The sequence below is a fragment of the Spea bombifrons genome, chromosome 8 (genome assembly GCF_027358695.1).
Source record: "Spea bombifrons isolate aSpeBom1 chromosome 8, aSpeBom1.2.pri, whole genome shotgun sequence".
Lineage (NCBI taxonomy): Eukaryota > Metazoa > Chordata > Amphibia > Anura > Pelobatidae > Spea > Spea bombifrons.
Genome location: NC_071094.1, coordinates 19212159 through 19233638, shown reverse-complemented (window position 1 = coordinate 19233638; position 21480 = coordinate 19212159). Strand labels below are relative to the sequence as shown.

Here is a 21480-nt window from a genome sequence, read left to right as displayed (position 1 = left end):
CTGCTCTCACCAAGGTCACAAACAACCTTCTATCTGCTAGAAACAATGGCCACTACTTTATCCTAATCTTACTTGACCTCTCAACTGCTTTCGACAGTCGACCACCCCCTCCTCCTACAGACTCTCAGCTATCTTGGTTTCCATGACACTGCGCTCTCCTGGATCAACTCATATCTTTCCAACAGATCCTTCTCTGTGTCTTTTGCTGGCGACTCCTCCTCTTCCATGCCTTTGTCTGTTGGAGTACCTCAGGGTTCTGTCCTGGGTCCTCTACTATTCTCCATCTACACTTCCTCACTTGGAAAACTCATCGACAGCTTTGGCTTCAAATACCACCTCTATGTAGACAACACACAAATCTATCTCTCCACCCCCAATCTCTCTGCATCTGTCCTCTCTCAGATCAGCAGCTGCCTATCTGGCATCTCTTCCTGGATGGTCTCTCACCACCTCAAGATAAATATGTATTGAGATTGAGCTTCTTCTAATCCCTCCGTCTAACGCTATTCCCCTTTCTGCCCTTTCTATCCCTGTAGACGGTACCACTATCTCTCCTTCACCACAAGTCCGCTGCCTCGGAGTGACCCTAGACTCAAACTTATCTTTTATCCCTCACATCAAATCACTCTTTAAATCCCACCACAACCAACTACGCAACATTTCCAAAATGTGCCCATTCCTGACTGCCGGAACCTCAAAACAACTAATCCACTCCCTTGTAATCTCCCATCTAGACTACTGCAACGGTTTTAGACACTCTGAGGAAGTCTATTTAGTAGGTGAAACACATATGTGCTAATTGTATATATTTCTACTGACCTTTTAATGGTTTTTAACCAGAAAGCTGAAAATAAACCATTCTTTTCTGCTCCTGGATTCCTTCTAATGTTTTAAACACGCAAGTTCCAACATCTTACCTGCGACTACTATATCCTTGGTGGGGATCATTCCACCTACGCCAGAAGGTGTGAGCAATCCATTTATTGCTCACCATATTGTGGAGTACATAGTGAACTGTTTTTATTTGTTTTATTCATTTTACATATACAGAAAGCACTATGCCTATTTCTGTTTAACTTTTTACATGCACCTTATCCTGAGACCGAACGAAAGAACGACACATGACTGCTGTTAAAGATATCCCCAGGCGAGGTTTGTATCGCCCATGCAAGTACTGTGGGACTAATTGCTAACGTCCCCGAGTACCCATTCTTTAACTCTTTACCACATGGTGCCAGCCACATATTAAACTACTGTGACTTTCTTCTCGTCTATGCGCAACCACTATCCCCTGTGACCTACTGCAAAAACCTACTTACCGGCCTCCCTCTCTCCCGACTATGCCCCCTCCAGTCTGTCCTCAATGCATCTGCAGACTAATTATATATTTCCTAAAACTAGACAGCTCAGGGAATCTAGTTAGGGACATATTGACCTGCCCCATGCAGCTGATTCCCACTTTGATTGGTTCTACAGCAGTTTCTAAACTCACATCATTTTACCTGGAAGCACCCTTGACTTTCAGGTCAGTGCTGTTATTTAAAAAAAAAAAAAATTGTAATTATTTTTTATAACTGAATTTATCCATTGAAGCACAGCATTGACTGATATTTAGTCCACACAATCTTGTGGGGACTAATATTAACCCCTGCAATGCTGTGATGCGGTCATACACAATCGTGGCATTGAAGGGACTAACACTCCACGATTGCTCTTAATTGAGCAATCGCGAAGCAAGGGAGGGTTAGGGCTGGTCTCCACACTCATGTGGAGACCGAATAACCCTTTCTCCCTGTCCCTGAAGCTGCCTCTGGCAGGGAGGAGTCTCTTTGATCACTCCTGTAGGAGTGATTAAATGGCTTGTGGGGGCTCTTTTTTGCTGTTGATGGTCTGTAGGCAGACCACAGCATCAGAGCCCCGTAGAAAACGGGTATTAACCCCTAAAATGTCACGCCATTGAAGGGGTTAAAGCTGCACTGATGCTCTCGTGGAGGAAACAACCCCCTTTCCTGAAGCTGCCTGTGGCAGCTGAAGACGCTATTGCCGGTGATTGCATTTTGAGCCTACAGAAATACCTGTACTGACATGCACCCGCTGCAGTCAGACAGGCTGTACAGCTTAAATAGGCACCAAACAAGTTTGAATTTGGCGCCTTTAAGTCGTCAAAACAGAGCCCACTCACTGACTAATAACTTCTGCAACGGATATTGCCTCCGTAATGGCATGCTGAACCTCGTTCTGTGTATACCCGGTGAGCATTCAGAGGAAGAAGAACCCCCAGGCCTCACCTCGGTGGCTGAAATATATCGTTATGTATGAGTAAGTATGCGTGATTAAGGAAATGAATGAGTATATGAATGTGTGTGTGATAGCATGGATGTGTAAATGTGTGTGTGTGCTGTCCTTAGGACATATGATTTAGAAATGTTATCTATTATGATGTCCTATTATGTATAGTGTTATAGATGTTGGTGCCATCTGGTGGCTTTTTGCTGTAACATAGTAACATAGTAACATAGCCTTTAATACTTGAGCATCTTAGCCCTGCCTCCCAGGAGTTGCATAATGCTGGAGGCTGTAAAGGGCGATGTATTTCCTTTTCCTGCCCCTGCAGAGGATTGTGGGTAATAGAAGGCCATATTTTCTTACCACATGAGCTGGGAAGCTGGCACCTGGTCTCAATCTCTCCTCTTATGCAATCATCGTCAGTAAGAGATGGGGTTTATCATTTCCTCAGTCACCTCACTGCTTTCAGTAGTTTTAGAGACACTTTATTTATGTTATATTTCTGTATTAATAGTCAGCTTCCTTTTAGACAGTTTGCAGTCTGGCTTACTTACACGTGGCCTATCATACTTGGTAACATGCTTTGTCAACTGTATTATTGTAATGGTGTATTATCTTTATGTATTCTGTATTCTTACAGTTTGTATCATTCTGGTTTTCCCTCAGTTTTACCCCATCCCTACGGCTGGTTAATAAAGCTACAGACTTCAACCTAGTCTCATTTATTGAATTGTAGGAGGGTGTTTAGCTGCCTGTTGAGCTTCACATAGCCCCCGGGGATATGTGTAGTGTAGACAGGACAGTGTGAGGGGGAGGGGGTGGCATGGCATAGGGAGCCTGTAATCACACTCCTATCATGCCCAAGTTCTAGCATGTACTGGGTGCCTGGGCATGATAGGAGTGTGATTGCTGTTAGCAAATATATATATATATATATATATATATATCAGGGCTCGACAAATCCCAGGCGCCAGGTCGCCATGGCGACAGAGAATTTTGTCCTGGCGCCTAGGTTTTGTCAGCCTCTTACATCCAGAAAAAATTGTGGATGTAAGAGGCTGAGTCACCACACGGTGGCGCTGCTGCTGTCTGCCACTGCGAGCCCGCCCCCGAGCCTGAGATCACTCCCACGGAGTGAGCCTGTAGGCTGAAAACGCGGTTGCTGCAAAACCAGCAATCGCGTTTTCAGCTGCCACAGGCAGCTTCAGGGAAGGTGCCTGTGTGGGGACCTGACACAACACCCCCCAGCTGCCTGATCGCTCCATGAGAGCGACAGTGCAGCGTTAACCCCTTCAATGCCGCGATTGCGGCATTTAGGGGTTAATTCCCGTTTTGTACGGGGCTCTGCTGCTGGTGGTCTGCCTGATTCCAGGCAGACCAGTAACAGCAAAAACGAGCCCCCACAAGCCCTGTGATGACTCCTGCAGGCATGGAAGCCTACAGCAGTCATCAGAGACCCCCCCCCTCAATGGCTGGTCTATAGAACAGCAATTTGAGTCCCAGCTGCCAGAGGCAGCTTCAGAGACAGGGGAGAGGGTTCTTTGGTCTCCACATGAGTGTGGAGAGCAGCCCCAACACCCCCCTGCTGCCTGATCGCTCCCTGAGAGCGACAGTGCAGCGTTAACCCCTTCAATGCCACAATTGTGTATGACACATTCGTGGCATTGCGGGGTTAACATTTGTCCCCACAAGCTTGTGGGGACTAAATATCAGTCAATGCTGTGCTCCAATGGAACATCAGCATTGAAAGGGTTTAAAAAAAAATAATTTAAAAAAAAACAGCACTGACCTGAAAGTCCAGGGTGCTTCCAGGTCAAATGCTGTGAGTTTAGTAAGTGGGCTGATGATGATCAGATCACTCCTGACCAACTGCTAGTTTAAAAAAATCCTGGCTCCTAACTTTTTTACCTGGCGCCTAGATTCACAACAAATTTGTCAAGCCCTGATATATATATATATATATATATATAGTGACAGAAAGCAGGGGATAATAATGGAGGGAGTGTATATATCTCCTTATATTTTGCAGGGTGGTTACCCTCAATAGATGTCTGGAAAATTGGATGTCTGTTATTTGTGTATTTTGGGTCCCTGAGGTGGAGCACTTGGAGAGTAGGGCGGGCAAGTGCTCCACTACACATTTTGTGAGCAGCCGAAGACCAGCAGGTGGGAATCCAGTCCGGAGAGGCAGTTACGTAGTCTCCTGATCTCAGAGCAAGAGAGATCATTTGGCTCCCTTAGAGAGAGGGAGAGAGCTGCTAAGCTACTGCGCACTGCCATTATTACATATAAACTGTAATTTTGTTTGTTGGGGACGGATAAGCCGTCCAACTGCAGTTAGGTTGGAGAACCTTGTATTAGTTAGTGCTCACAAGAGCAAGGCTTTTTGTTTTGATTTATTTATTTTTTCTGTTATGCCTGTGGTGAAAAATAAAAACAGGCCCAGCCTTTTATTTAACCCTCCTCGTGTCTGAGCCGTCTCTGCAGCCTGGAAGACTGTGTGAGTAAAAATTCCCGTACAGAGTACGATATGGTGGAGATTGCGAGTAATACACGAACAAGTCGGTAAGGTGCAAAAGAGACTGAAAAAATGGAGGACGTTATTAAAGCACTTATCCAGTGCAGAAAGAAACTAACAAAAGGTTAGCTGAGACTAATACCATACAGCAGGAGAATACCGCTGCACTACAGCAACTGGTGCTAGCCCAAAAAGAAAACACAGAGGCTTTGATCAGGCAAGCAGCATTAGCCCAGGCTGAAGCTCATCAAATGCTCAGAGAGGAGCAGCAAAATGCCACTCGTGCCATGCAGCAAGAGATCGAGGTCCTATCTGAGAGGCTTACCAGGGATACCGCAGAAGGACTGCAACGTCCCAAGGTAAGCAGAGCAAGTAATCTGCAAAAGATGGTGCCTACAGATGATGTTGAGGCCTACCTTATGGCATTTGAGCGAACAGCTGAAAGAGAAGGCTGGCCTGTAGCTGAATGGGCAAGCTTAACAGCACCATTTCTAAGTGGAGAACCCCAAAAGGCATACTACTATCTGGAACCAGACCAAGCAAGGCATTACAACAAGCTAAAATTGGAGATCCTGGCACGTTTGGGAGTTACAGCCGCTATACGCGCACAGAGATTTCACGCCTGGATGTACAGCCCAGGAAAAGCCGTTCGGTCACAGATGTTTGACTTGATACATCTCGCCAGGAAGTGGTTACAGCCGGAGGTTAACTCATCAAGCTACATAGTGTAGCAACTAGTGATGGACCGATTTGTGAGAGGTTTACCAGTTTCTCTCCGCCGGTGGGTCAGTCAGAGCGACCCCCAGACAGCTGACCAGTTGGTCGCATTAGTAGAGAGGTACATTGCAGCAGTCATTCAACATCTTGCAATGGAGCGACCTTGAAACCTAAAAAGCCCCAGCAAATATGGTAAGACTGCTCCTGGGAAAAGGGGGACTTTTGAAGAGCAAGTAGGCTCCTATAATTCCAGGGACATAACGGCAAGATCATGAAAGGCGTATCATGCAGGATGAACCTACAAGGGTCGCTAAAATGATAAAATGTTTTAAACGTTAGGCATTTGGACATATAGCAAAAGACTGCCCTGATAATATCGAACCAATGGAATGTAACTTGGGTAATAATAAGGATGGTTATTCATTATACCGCATTTGCTCGATTATAAGACGACCCCCCAAAATCTGAATATTAATTTAGGAAAAAAAGAAAAAACCTGAATATAAGACGACCCTATAGGAAAAAGGTTTTACCAGTAAATGTTAATTCATGTAAACTATGTGAACAATTGTTTGTTAATAAAAGCTATGATTGAGAAAAATATTTTGTTTTTATTTCCTTTTTTTTTTTTTTTTTTTTACAACCTGCCCCCCAGTTATGCACATCTGCCCCCAGGCTTGCCACTCTGCCCAGGAAATGCCTTATACCCCCTATATGCCACTGTGCCCCATGATATGCCATTTAACCCTCTAAATGCCACTGTGCCCCATGATACGCCTTTTAACCCTCTATATGCCACTATGCCCCATGATATGTCTTTTGACCCCATATGTACCACTCTGCCTCCAGAATTGCCTTATACCCCTATAGGCCACTCTGGCATTTAGGGGGTTAAAAGGCATATTATGGGGCAGAGTGGCACATAGGGAAGTATAAGGCATTTCAGGAGGCAGAGTGGCGTATAGAGGGTTAAAGGGCATTTCTGGAGGCAGAATGGCATTAAGGGGGTTAAAAGGCATTTCACAGAGCACTCTGGCTCCAGAAATGCCTTATGCCCCCCGTTTAACACTCCCTCCCCCTCCCTCCTCCAAACTTACCGGTGCTTCTGAGTCCCAGGTGCTTAGTCAGGGCAGCGTGTAGAGCTCTACGAGATTCGCGTACACAACTTCTGCTTGAGCACCAGGGACTCCGAAGCACCTGTAAGTGGGGGGAGGGCATAACACAGGAGGATCCAGGTCGCCTGCATCGCTGCGGGGGATCTGGATCTAAGTCTCATAGTCAAACCTATTTGAGGTCTGATTATAAGACGACCCCGATTATAAGACGGGGATTTTTCAGAGCAAAATTCAGAGCAAATACGGTATTCACAATCTGTGTGTTCTGCGACTGTGGAAGGGAAAACAGTGCAGGCATTACTAAACTCTGAAAGTATGGTAACTCTGCTCGACAAGTCTTTGGTTCCCGACATTTGTAATGATAACTGTAATAAGGTAGATATCGCATGTATACATGGGGACATACACAATTATCCTACTACTATGGTACGGGTTGAGATGCATTTTGGCACAGTAAACTGTCAAGTTGGCCTGGTACCAAAATTAGCACACGATATGATAATCGGTAGAGATTTCCCATTTTTTAGGGTTGTGGAATTCCTCTGAAAATAATGCATCTAGGTTGTCGGATGATTTTCCCTTTGCAGATATATTGGCAGACGAGCTGAATAACGATGAGAAGCCTGAAAATAAGCTGTCATGCCCCATTAAAACACTAGTTGGTGAAAATCCAGAACAGAATGATGCCTTGAATAGTCAGGAACAAGACATGGGGTTAATTGATTTAGAAGTTAGCCCAGGTAACTTCCATAGTGCACAGTGGTCAGATCCTACTTTATCAGTGGCCAGAAGCACTATTGTAGTAAGAAACGGATCCCCAACTGACCCAGGAAAACCACTTACCTATCTGTATTTTGAAGTGGATAATGACTTATTATATCGAGTTGATAAAAAAGAGGCGACAAAACAGTTGTTGGTGCCACAAAATTATAGGCGCACAGTGTTAAATCTCGCACATAGCCATGTCTTAGGGGGTCATCTAGAAGTGGACAAAACAAAAGAAAGGATAAGATTTTATTGGCCAGGGGTGATTGCAGAAATAACAAATTACTGTGCGTCCTGTCCTGACTGTCAGCGCACTGCCCCATTTAAAGCATTCCGTAGTCCATTGGTGCCCTTGCCCATCATTGAAACTCCATTTGAATGTATCGCAATGGATTTTGTTGGCCCGTTGGTGAAATCTGCAAGAGGACACCAATATATATTAGTAATATTGGATTATGCCACCTGATATCCCGATACCTATGCGTACAACCTCTGCAAAGTCTATTGCCAAATAATTGTTGATGATGTTTAACAGGGTTGGGATCCCAAGAGAAATTTTGACAGACCAGGGAACACCATTCATGTCTAATGTTACTAAAGAGTTATGTAAGCTCCTTAACATAAAGCACCTGAAAACATCTGTGTATCACCCTGAGGTGGCCTTGTCGAACGGTTTAACAAAACCTTAAAGGCAATGCTAAGGAGAGTAATTGATAAAGACGGGAAAAATTGGGATTTTTTGTTACCCTATTTAATGTTTGCCATTAGGGAAGTGCCTCAAGCCTCTACGGGTTTTTCACCATTTGAATTATTGTATGGTAGGCACAGAGTCGTATATAGGGTATGGCAGCCATGGCACGTGCCATGGGCGCCATCTCAAGGGGGGCACCGGTGAGCGGCTTTTAAATGCCGGGTTTTTTTTTTTCTTTTGATGCGGAGGAGAGAGAGAGCGGCGCTGCTTCACTGCTGGGCGCGGAAATATGACGTCATATTACGGCGCTCAGCAGTGAAGCAGCAGGCTTCAAGGTGAGAGAGGGGAGGAGGGGGAAGGTATATAGTGGGTAGGGGGGGAGAGGGTATATAGTGGGTAGGGGGAGGGTATATATAGTGGGTAGGGGGGAGGATATATATAGTGGGTAGGGGGGGAGGATGTATATAGTGGGTAGGGGGGAGGATGTATATAGTGGGTAAGGGGGGGAGGATATATAGTGGGTAAGGGGGGGGAGGATATATAGTGGGTAAGGGGGGGGGAGGATATATAGTGGGTAAGGGGGGGAGGATATATAGTGGGTAAGGGGGGAGGATATATAGTGGGTAGGGGGGGAAGGATATATAGTGGGTAGGGGGGAGAGGGTATAGAGTGGGTAGGGGGGAGAGGGTATATAGTGGGTAGGGGGGGAGAGGGTATATAGTGGGTGGGGGGGAAGGATATATAGTGGGTAGGGGGGGAGGATATATAGTGGGTAAGGGGGGGAGGATATATAGTGGGTAGGGGGGGAGGATATATAGTGGGTGGGGGGGATATATAGTGGATAGGGGGGAGGATATATAGTGGATAGGGGGGAGAGGGTATATAGTGGGTGGGGGGGAGAGGGTATATAGTGGGTAGGGGAAGGGAGAGGGGGTAGAAAGTGATAGGGGAGGGAGAGGGGGTAGAAAGTGATAGGGGAGGGAGAGGGGGTAGATATAAGTAAAGAGTGTGCATTAATGTGTGGATGCATTGAGTGAATGTGTAGAAAGCACCTTTGAATGGAGAGAGAGAGCATGAGTAAATATGTGAATGTATTGTCTGAATGAGGGAGATCATGAGTTAATTTGTGGATGAATTGTCTGAATGAGGGAGAGCATGAGTTAATGTGTTGAAGCATTGAGTGAATGAGGGAGAGCATGAGTTAATGTGTGGATGAATTGTCTGAATGAGGGAGAGCATGTATTAATGTGTGGATGCATTGAGTGAATGAGTGTGAATTAGTGAGTGGCTGTAAAAGTGTTTGTGTATCATAGATGTATAATTGTGGAAGGACAAAGATGGCACTAGCAGGAGGTTTGAGCCTTGGGGACCAAGATGGCACAGGCAGGGTGTATATGGGACAAAGATGGCACTGGCCGGACTGTTTGGGGACAAAGTTGATTTATGCTGGGCTATTTGGGGACAAAGATTGCAAATCTTATATGTGTAATCTGGGTGCTGGCCAGGTTCTATGTGGGCAGTGTGGACGCCAGGGCTGGCTTTGGGATGTGCAACCTGTGATCTATGCCTGTAATTTAGGGGGTTTTAAATATACCAGAGGCGTATCTACTGAAAATAGCGCCTATGGCAAGCACTAAAATTGCGCCCCTGTCCAAATATCTAAAAGCCATTTACTAGCCCCTGTTGCCCATATATATATAAATATTAGTCCCTGCTGCCGATAGCGGGGATAGGTAAACACACAAACCCGGATCAATTGAAATTCACTTGTGATCTCAGCACTGAAGGTATATATCAAATAAACAGAATCAGACATACAAGTCCTGTATTTGCAGGTATACAATAATAATATATGAAACATAGCATCGCAGGTATAGATCAACTGAATAAGACATATTAACCCTGTATTTGCAGGTACACATAAATAATGTATGGAAACATAGCATAGCAGATATGGATCTACAGAATAACACAAAAACCCAGCTTTCCATCAATTGGAATTCACATAAAAACACGGCATTAAAGGTATATTTCAGAGGCGTATATAGGGTATGGCAGCCATGGCACGTGCCATGGGCGCCATCTCAAGGGAGGCGCCGGTGAGCGGCTTTTAAATGCCACTCACCGGCATTTTTTATTTTTTTTTTGATGCGGAGGAGAGAGAGGGGCGCCTCTCATTCTCCTCCACGAGCCCTCTACCCCTGTCCCGGTGCCGGCATTTCATGCAGAGCGGCGCAATATGCCGGCATATTGCGGCGCTCTGCATGAAATGCTGGCACCAGCGAGCGGCTTTTAAACACCGATGCGGAGGAGAGAGAGGGGCGTCTAGCAACCGCTCGGCGCCCCTCGTTCTCCCCCGCATCAAAAAAAGAAGACAGCGTTTAAAAGCCGCTCGCTGGTGCCCGCTGCTTCACTGCTGGGCGCCGAAATATGACGTCATATTACGGCGCTCAGCAGTGAAGCAGCGGGCACCAGCGAGCGGTGCAGGAAGACAGAAGTCACTGGACTTCAAGGTGAGAGGGGGGGATATATAGTGGGTAAGGGGAGGGAGAGGGGTTAAAAAGTGATGAGGGAGGGGGTTAAAAAGTGATGAGGGAGGGGGTTAAAAAGTGATGAGGGAGGGAGGGAGGGAGTTAAAAAGTGATGTGATGAGGGAGGGAGGGGGTTAAAAAGTGATGTGATGAGGGAGGGGGTTAAAAAGTGATGAGGGAGGGGGTTAAAAAGTGATGAGGGAGGGAGGGGGTTAAAAGGTGATAAGGGAGGGAGGGGGTTAGAAAGTAATAAGGGAGGGGGTTAAAAAGTGATAGGGGAGGGAGAGGGGGTAGAAAGTGATAGGGGAGGGAGAGGGGGTAGATATAAGTAAAGAGTGTGCATTAATGTGTGGATGCATTGAGTGAATGAGAGAGAGCATGAGTTAATATGTGAATGTATTGTCTGAATGAGGGAGAGCATGAGTTAATGTGTGGATGAGTTGTCTGAATGAGGGAGAGCATGAGTTAATGTGTGGATGAGTTGTCTGAATGAGGGAGAGCATGAGTTAATATGTCAATGTATTGTCTGAATGAGGGAGAGCATGAGTTAATGTGTGGATGAATTGTCTGAATGAGGGAGAGCATGAGTTAATGTGTGGATGCATTGAGTGAATGAGGGAGTGCATGAGTTAATGTGTGGATGAGTTGTCTGAATTAAAGTGTGATTTAGTGAGTGACTGTAAAAGTGTTTGTGTATCATAGATGTATAATTGTGGAAGGGCAAACATGGCACTAGCAGGAGGTTTGAGCCTTGGGGACCAAGATGGCACAGGCAGGGTGTATATGGGACAAAGATGGCACCGGCCGGACTGTTTGGGGACAAAGTTGACTTGTGCTGGGCTATTTGGGGACAAAGATTGCAAATCTAATGTGTGTTATCTGGGTGCTGGCCAGGTTCTATGTGGGCAGTGTGGACGCCAGGGCTGGCTTTGGGGTGTGCAACCTGTGATCTATGCCTGTAATTTAGGGGGTTTTAAATATACCTTTAATGCCGTGTTTTTATGTGAATTCCAATTGATCTTTACCTGCAAAGCTGGGTTTTTGTGTTATTCTGTAGATCCATATCTGCTATGCTATGTTTCCATACATTATTTATGTGTACCTGCAAATACAGGGTTAATATGTCTTATTCAGTTGATCTATACCTGCGATGCTACGTTTCATATATTATTATTGTATACCTGCAAATACAGGACTTGTATGTCTGATTCTGTTTATTTGATATATACCTTCAGTGCCGAGATCACAAGTGAATTTCAATTGATCTGGGTTTGTGTGTTGATCTATACCCGCTATTGGCAGCAGGGACTAATATTTATTTATTTACATATATATATATATATATATATATATATATATATCCTGATGAAAGTCTGTAATAAACAAGACTGAAACGTTGACTTGAAAACCGAAGTTGTTTGTGTGGTTATTTGGAAAGTCCCTGGAGTGCCGGTAACTATTTTTGGACTTTATATTATTTACTGCTACAGCTATTTGGCACCGGGCATAAACTTGGCATTTGGAGTGCAATTGTTAATTTTGGACTTTATATATATATATATATATATATATATATATATGGGCAGCAGGGGCTAGTAAATGGGTTTTAGATATTTGGACAGGGGCGCAATTTCAGTGCTTGCCATAGGCGCTATTTTCAGTAGATACGCCTCTGGTTGGCACACGTACTCCTATAGTACAGTCACAGGTTAAAATAAGTCATATTTTGTGGAATTATAGCTGTGCTCTAGGGAATGACAGGTTAATGACAGTACTGAGTTTATTTATTTCATGGCCATCTTTTTTGGGGGGTGAGTGTTTAGGCATTTGGTCCAGGCAAACAAATGGAGCCATGGTGCATATTATTCATGGACGCCGTCCATGTCTTTATCTTTGTGGACAAAAAAAAACCTTCGTATTTTCTCCGTTTCCTACCAGTTTCCTAGCAGGGGTCAATACAGCGTTAACGTGGTAACAGTATACAGCAGTGGATTTTGAAAAGGTCTGTAAGAGCGACTCTTATTGGGCGCCGGCAGGGGTCTCCTCTGGCATCAAACAATGAAGGACAGCTGCTCTTCTTTGGTTGATGCCAGACAAGCCCCCTGGCCGCAACTAATAGAATCACTCTTATAGACATTTAGCTCCTGATGCCGAAGCCACTAGTCTCCCCGGGCTAAGATGCTCCGAGGTGTACCTTGCCCTGCCCTTTTCCAGGAGGACTTAAATCCCCGTTGCTCAGAGGGGTTGCCCGTTTAGCACCACCTTAATTCAAAACACTCTGTAAAACATATTACTGTAAAGCAGACACCCCAGAGTATCTCATCAGGAGTATTTAGATACTTTTCACACAGCTAACTGCCAACCACTGTTGCTTCAATTTGTATAGGATATACCGGTATGACCAGGAAAGGCATGACATTCTACTGTCAGTGATATATTGCAGTAGTTCTTCTCCAGGGTGCTATAAAAAGACAATAAAAAAGATCTAGGGCTGCAACTAACGATTATTTTAATAATCGATTAGTTGGCCGATTATTTTTTAGATTAATCGGATAAAAAAATGCAATTTTTTTTCATTTAAAATAATGTAATAAAAAACTTACAATTTACACTTTCATCTCTTTATCACAATGGCATTTCTCTATTCACCTTCTTATTTTACTGATATAATAATAAAAGCTACAAGAACCCAAACACGGTGTTTCTCAAACTAGGTTTTAATACAAAGTTATTAGTAAATATTAATTCATATTTTCATATTTAATAAAAACTAAAAAAATATTTAATAAAAACTATGAGAAAAAAGCCTTGTTTACATTTTCTTTTATTTACCAAACTGCCCCCAGTTATGCACATCTGACCCCAGATATGCCTTATCCCTCCTATATGCCAGAGATTCCACTGTGCCCCCGATATGCCTTATACTCCTTATATGCCAGTGATATGCAACTGAGCCCCGATATACCTTTTACCTCCAGATATGTCTTATGCCCCCCCTGATATGCCTAATATTGATATGCCCTATACCCCCTATATGCCATTGTGCCTCCTGATATGCCTTATAACTTCCAATATGCCACTCGCCCCCATTTATGCCTTATACCTCCCTATATGCCACTGTGCACCCTGATATGCCATTCTGCCCCCATAAATGCCCTGCACCACCCTGAAATTAATTATACTCCCTGATTCACCACTCTGCCTCCCCCAGATATGCCACTCTGAAATTAATTATACCCCCTATACACCACTCTACCTTCCCCTATACACCACTAACTCCCCCAGATATGCCACTTTGTCTCCCTGAAATTCATTACACCCCCATACACCACTCTGCTACCCTGAAATTCATTATACCCCCCATACACCACTATAACTCACCCATGCACCACTCTGCCTCCTCCCCCTCCCCATACACCACTCTGCCTCCTCCCCCCTCCCCATACACCACTCTGCCTCCTCCCCCCTCCCCATACACCACTCTGCCTCCTCCCCCCACCCATACACCACTCTGCGTCCTCCCCCCACCCCATACACCACTCTGCCTCCCCCCTCCCCATCCACCACTCTGCCTCCTCCCCCCTCCCCATACACCACTCTGCCTCCTCCCCCCTCCCATTCACCACTCTGCCTCCTCCCCCCTCCCCATACACCACTCTGCCTCCTCCCCCCTCCCCATACACCACTCTGCCTCCTCCCCCCTCCCCATACACCACTCTGCCTCCTCCCCCCTCCCCATACACCACTCTGCCTCTCTCCCCCCTCCCATTCACCACTCTGCCTCCTCCCCCAGATATACATCACTCTGCCTCTCTCCCCCCTCCCATACATCACTCTGCCTCTCTCCCCCCTCCCATACACCACTCTGCCTCCTGTCAGCAACGGAGGTTCACAAGACACCAGGGAGCCGGGTAGAGAGGCAGAGTGGTGTATGGGAGGGGGAGGAGCCAGAGTGGTGTATGGGAGGGTGGCTCCCATACACCCCTCTGACTCCTCCCCCTTCTCATACACCGCTCTGCCTCTCTCCCGATTCCCTGGTGTTTTGTGAACCTCCGTTGCCGACAGGGACTTTCACTGCAGCTTCATAGAAGCCCCAGCGAAAGTGAATGGTAGTAACGGAGGCTGTCTGTCCACATCGCGCAGACCTCCACCAGCTGACAGAGAGGATGATCCTCTGCAGGAGACCTTGATTCTCTGTCAGCCGGTGGGGGTCTGCACAATGTGCACAGACAGCCTCCGTTACTATCCTTCACTTCCACTGGGGCTTCTACATCATGTGATGCTGCCACTGCATTGTAGAAGCCCCAGCGGAAGCGGAGGGGAGAGGCGGAAGTTGTCTGTGCGTATCGCACGGACACCCACCGGCTGACAGTGAGGGGAATCCAGGTCCCCTGCAGCGTTGCGGGGATCTGGATTCTAGTCTTCTAGTCTCTGTTTGAGGTCGGATTATTTAAAGAGAGGAGTTTTTCAGAGCATTTGCTCTGAAAAAAACTCTTTAATAATCGATAAAAATCGATTTTCATGCCAACGATTTTCATTATCGATTATCGGTTGTTGCAGCCCTAAAAAGATCTGTCCCGCCTCAAAAAGAGACTACAACCTTCTAGAGGTTATTCATTCTGAAAAGCTGGCGTATGACATTATATCCTGGCACTTAGCTGTGTAAAACAGAGACTTGAGAAGGTTGGTCACAGATTCCTCATTTCTCATGGATGGCACCTTGAGGAGAGCCTTGTATGTTTAGGTCTAAACATATAAACAACACTAATGTTTTGTTTCTCCTTCACGTGGCACATTAAAGTGCTTCAGTAAGTACATACTTTTGTTCATTTTGATCAAGAGTAGCAACAATATTGCTCATCTTTCCTACGTTTTCTATACTTTAGATGTTTAATGTAGTCTCCTTACCAGGGGTACTGCCACATCCTCATACGGCAGTCTATCCTCTCTCCAGGCATCATCAATCAGATCCAAAATCCGCCCATCTCTCTGGACCTCACTGTCCATAGTTGAGCTAGAAAAGAATATGAGAAGAATATGCCAGGAATAGGATTAAACAAAAAACCAAATCATTTATACACTACAACTAGGGACACACCGAAATGAAAATTCTGGACCAAAACCGAAAATTCAGAAACCGAAAACGCCCCCCCCCACACTTTTGTTTTAAAAAATCAGTCACAAATATATAAACTTATTAACAGCAATCACACTCCTATCATGCCCAGGCATACCCAGATTTTGGCATGTACTGGCTGACTTAGCATTATATGAGTGTGATTGGATGACCCCCAAAATTAATATTAATTTAGGAAAAAAAGAAAAAGCCTGACTATAAGACTACCCTATAAGAAAAAAAGTTTTACTAGTAAATATTGACATGTAAACAATGTTTTCATATTTCATAAAAACTATGATTTTTTGTTTTTATTTCTTTTATTTGCCACCCTGCCCCAGTTATGCACATCTGCCCCCAGATATGCCTTATACCTCCTTATATGCCACTCTGCCCCCAGAAATGCCTTATACCCCCTATATGCCACTCTGCCTCCCTGATTTGCCACTCTGCCGCCAGATATGCTTTATACCCCCTATATGCCACTCTGCCTCACAGGTGTGCCTCTTGACCCCCTACTTGCCACTCCCCCCCCAGATATGCCGTATAACCCCTATGTGCCACTCTGCCCCCCAGATATGCCTTTTAACCCCCTATATGCCACTCTGCCTCCCTGGTATTCCTTTTAACCCCTCATATGCCACTCTACCTCCCTGGTATTCCTTTTAACCCCTAAATGCCACTCTGCCTCCCTGATATTCCTTTTAACCCCCTATATGCATATTCGGGGGGGGCGAGTGGCATATCTGGGGTATAAGGCATATCAGAGAGCACTACGGCATATAGGGGGTTATAAGGCATATCAGGGGGGAACAGTGGCATATAAGGGGTAAAAGGCATATTATGGTATATCAGGCAGGGCTTGACAAATCCCCGACGCGAGGTCGCCATGGCGACTGATAATTTTGTCCTGGCGCCTAGGCAGGGGGCGTCCACTGTGCGGCCCGTGGGCCAAATGCGGCCCGCTAGACTTCAATGTGCAGCCCTGCTCACGGTACAGCATGGTGTGTGAAAGCTGGCCCCCTAATAAAATTAAAGCGGCCCACTGGGTGGGCTGGCAGACCAACGTTCACGAGATAAGGTGGTAAGACCGCCGTGTGTGCACAACGGCTGCTTTAATTTTTTAAAGAAGAGTTCCTCGTGACGGGGAAAGGATTGTCACGTTGAAGGAGAGCGGGAAAAAAAGAAAAGCGAAAATGTATTTTAAAAAAAATTGTTAGGGGTTCGAGGAAAGTGGACCTATTCGTTGAAAAAAAAACTAACTGGCTCCTAACTTTTTTAGCTGGCTCCTAGATTCAAAATAAATTTGTCAAGCCCTCATATAAGGCGTATCTAGGGAGGACGGAGTGGCATATCTGAGGGTATAAGGCATAATATCAGGGGGCGCAGTGGGATATCAGGGGGTATAAGGAATATAGGGCATATAAGGCATATGTGGGGAGGGCGGAGTGGCATATGTGGGGAGGGCGGAGTGGCATATGTGGGGAGGGCAGAGTGGCATATGTGGGGAGGGCAGAGTGGCATATGTGGGGAGGGCAGAGTGGCATATCTGGGGGTATGTGGCATATCTGGGAGGAAGTGTGGCAAGTAACACAGATATAGGGGCGCATGTACATGTGGGGGAAAAAAATAAAGAATAATAGTGCAATAATGTCAAATAAAAAATTATAATATGAATGTGTAGTGGGTGAACTCACAAAAATACAGATGGTATACAGGCTCTTCAGAATAAAATTCTTTATTTCTTCTATTTCTAAAAAATCAATATAAAAGAGAAAAGGCCAATGGTGCAGTATTTTCCTGTGATATTGTAGGAAAGTTAGATTGCACTTACAAGATAGTAGGTTGTATCAGGCACTTCAACTCAAAGTCCGGGGCTAAAAGTAAAGAATCCGAAAAAAGAACTGCTAAGATAAGTAGTCTAGTCAACTTTCTGTTGAACACTGAGAGGAGTGTTGTTCTGGGCCGCTGCGGTACTGTGAGGAAGTACTTTTACATATTTTTGACTCATCCTTTCACCTTAATCTTTGATTCACTACCTCAGGGCTTGACAAATTTGTTGTGAATCTAGGCGCCAGCTAAAAAAGTTAGGAGCCAGGATTTTTTTTTAAACTAACAGTTGGTCAGGAGTGATCTGATCATCATCAGCCCACTTACTAAACTCACAGCATTTGACCTGGAAGCACCCTGGACTTTCAGGTCAGTGCTGTTTTTTGGTTTTTTTTTTTTTAAATATTTTTTTTTTGATATATATATATTTTTTAACACTTTCAATGCTGATGTTCCATTGGAGCACAGCATTGATTGATATTTAGTCCCCACAAGCTTGTGGGGACAAATGTTAACCCCTGCAATGCCACAAATGTGTTATAAACAATTGTGGAATTGAAGGGGTTAACGCTGCACTGTCGCTCTCATGGAGCGATCAGGCAGCAGGGGGGTGTTGGGGCTGGTCTCCACACTCATGTGGAGACCAAAGAACCCTCTCCCCCTGTCACTGAAGATGCCTCTGGCAGCTGGGAAGCAATTGCTGGTCTATAGACCAGCCATTGCAGGGGGGAGTCTCTGATGACTGCTGTAGGCTTCCATGCCTACAGGAGTCATCAAAGGGCTTGTGGGGGCTCTATTTTGCTGTTGCTGGTCTGCCTGGACTTCCAGGCAGACCACCAGCAGCAGAGCCCCTTGAAAAACGGGAATTAACCCCTAAATGCCGCGATCGCGGCATTGAAGGGGTTAACGCTGCCCTGTCGCTCTCATGGAGCGATCAGGCAGCAGGGGGATGTTGTGTCAGGTCCCCACACTTGTGTGGGGACCCAATCAACACTGAACCCCCTTTCCTGAAGCTGCCTGCGGCAGCTGAAAACGCTATTGCAGGTTTCTCTGCAATCGCGGTTTCAGCCTACAGGCTCACTCCGTGGGAGTGATCTCAGGCTCGGGGGCGGGCTCTGAGTGGCTGTGCTGTCTGCCCAGACTCCTGGGCAGACAGCAACAGCAGCGCCCCCGCGTGGTGAATGTAAGAGGCTGACAAACTCCTAGGCGCCAGGACAAAATTCTGAGTCGCCATGGCGACCTGGCGCCTGGGATTGGTCGAGCCCTGCACTACCTGGTGTTTATTCCTTTACCTTTTGGTGTTGCAGGAAGTGTGGCAAGCCTGGGCTCAAATGTGCATAACTGAGCGGCCAGGATGGGAAATAAAAACAAGAAATGTATTTTTCTCAAAGTTTTTTTATTCTGCTATTTGTTTATTAAATTATTTTAAATACCACGCAGGGTAAGCAGAGGGCTGATATGTTTTTGTTTGTTATATTATGTTTAATAGATTGTGTCTATGCACGCTCACGACTATGGATACAAATGTTTACCTCACAATGAGGGCCTTTACATCTACTCATGTTGTTGACAGACATCACTATTTCACCACCTCACCTAATCAGTGGATTTTTGTCATATAACATGAAATCCTCCTTCGAGTGTTGGGAATGTTGCACCATTGTTGTCTTCATTACATATATTCAATTTACATAATTAACAGTAATTATTCTGCGAGAGTCATGTTGTAACAACTCTGTACACTTTCATATAAATTGTGCGAATGTAATAGTAATCAGAGATTTGATATGGACTTGAAGGTGCATTGTTTGTCACCCCCCCTTTTTTCTTTCTATATCCTTGATGTGAAAAACAAAGAAAACAAATGAAAAAACTCGAAATAAAAATAAATGAAAAATGGACATTTTTTTATCTGATTAATCGAAATAAATATCGGCCAGCTAATCGATTATGAAAGTAATCGTTAGTTGCAGCGCAAATATATATAGAGAGAAATATTTTTATAAGCAAGTCCTAAAATTAGCGCTATATCTTCAAACAATTCTTGCATGGAAAGTGTTAAAATGCTGGCATGTTAAATGCCCATGGGGTATCTACTTTTAAAAATGATTTGATGGGGTAAATCATGGGATGTTGTGTGACAGCGACATATAATCAGAAGCTATTAATTTATACCTAAAATACAACATGTGTGGGAAAATTACACACAAAAAAATACTACAGCAAACTTTGACAAAGGCTGGTGGTAAAATGTGTGCATGCAAAGAGTTAAAATACCAGCATCTGAAATACCCTGGGGTGTCTAGTTTTAAAAAAGATATGGTTTTATTGGGCACATTGAATTTGTCAGGCTCAGAGATGTACCAAATATTGCATATTGCAGTGGATCCCATGCATGAGTGGTGTCACAGTACTTAGGAGATGTTACTGAACACAAATTGGGGTGTTGTATGACAGTGACTTATACCAAGAGCTGTAAACCCCACAAAAAATGACTACCACAAACTTTGACAAAGACTGGTGGTAGAATTAGTGCAAGGAAAGAGTTAAAATACTGGCATCTGAAATACCCTGGGGTGTCTAATCTTCACAAATATATGCTTTGATGGGATAAATTGTATTTGCCAGCTTCAAAGATGTCCCAAATACCACATGAGGCAGAATGACCAGATTTGGGGAAAAATTATTTTGAAATAGCAAATGCTACTTGTAATTATTGCCCAACAACTTGCAGAAAAAAAGCAAAGAAAAAAAAACATTGGGTATTTCTAAACTGAGGAAAAATATCTATATTTTATCCATATTTTATATTTTTTTTTTATAGTAAATTAGATGATATGATAAAAATAATGACATCTAAAGAAAGCCCTGCTTGTCCTGAAAAAAAATATATATTATGTTGGTGCACAAAACGAGAAAGAAGAACATTACAGCTAAACAGCAACACTGGGAAAAAATGTTTAAAAAGCCTTTATTCCAAAGTGTACTATGAGTAAGAAACAGTCTTGTCATTAAGGGGTTAATAATATTACAGAAGGTCTTAATGGTATGATATGTCTTTTTGCTGATTATACAAATGTTAAAAACAGGGTAGACATTCTGGGTGGAATAACTCAAATGGCGAATGACTTAAGTAAATTAAAAGAATGGTCAAGAATGTGGCAGATGCTGTTTAATATTAATAAATGTAAAACAATACATTGGTGGCACTGAACTGCATAGTTCTCCATAGGCAGAATATAGCATTGGTGGCACTGTACTGTCACTAACAGCGAAAGAGAGAGACATAGGAGTAATTCTTTCTGATGACTTAAAGCAAGCCAGATGCTGGGTTGCATAGGGAGAAGCACTAGTAGTAGAAAGAGGGAAGTGATTATGCCACTTAACAGATCTCCGGTCAGGCTTTACCTAGAGTATTTCATACAGTTCTGGAGACCCCATCTCCAGAATGATATTTACACATTGGGGAAAGTTCAGAGGAGAGCTACAAAAATGGTAAGTGGTTTGTACGACAGAATTTATCAGGAAAGGTTAAAGAATCTTAATATGTATAGCTTGGAGTAAACACGAGGGGGGGGGGGGGATGCAATAGAAATATTTAAATACTAAAATAATTAATATTAATTAATATATTTAATATTAAATATTAAAGGGATTTAACAAAGTACAGGAGGCAAGCTTATTTGAAAGGAGGAGTAATGTTATAACAAGAGGTCATTTTCTAAAATGTGAAACCCAGATGCTTAGATGTAATGTAATAAAGTTCTACTTTAGTCAGAGGGTAGTAGATAAATGGAACAGTCTCCCAGCAGTAGCAGTGGTGGAGGCTAAATGTGGGATAGACATAAAGCTTTCCTCACTATAGGACCTGACCAAAGACTGATAGGGGTTTAAACCCGTTACAACAGGAA

General features: G+C 44.3%; 1 protein-coding gene across 1 annotated transcript in view; it reads right to left on the bottom strand.

The window, feature by feature from the left end:
• Positions 1 to 21480, bottom strand: part of ANAPC13 (anaphase promoting complex subunit 13) — a 56836-nt gene that overhangs the window by 9815 nt on the left and 25541 nt on the right. Inside the window, exon 2 of the mRNA XM_053473785.1 lies at positions 15532 to 15637. Coding sequence (XP_053329760.1) covers positions 15532 to 15630 — 99 coding nt within the window. The 5' untranslated portion in view covers positions 15631 to 15637. The remainder of the gene's footprint in view (positions 1 to 15531; positions 15638 to 21480) is intronic.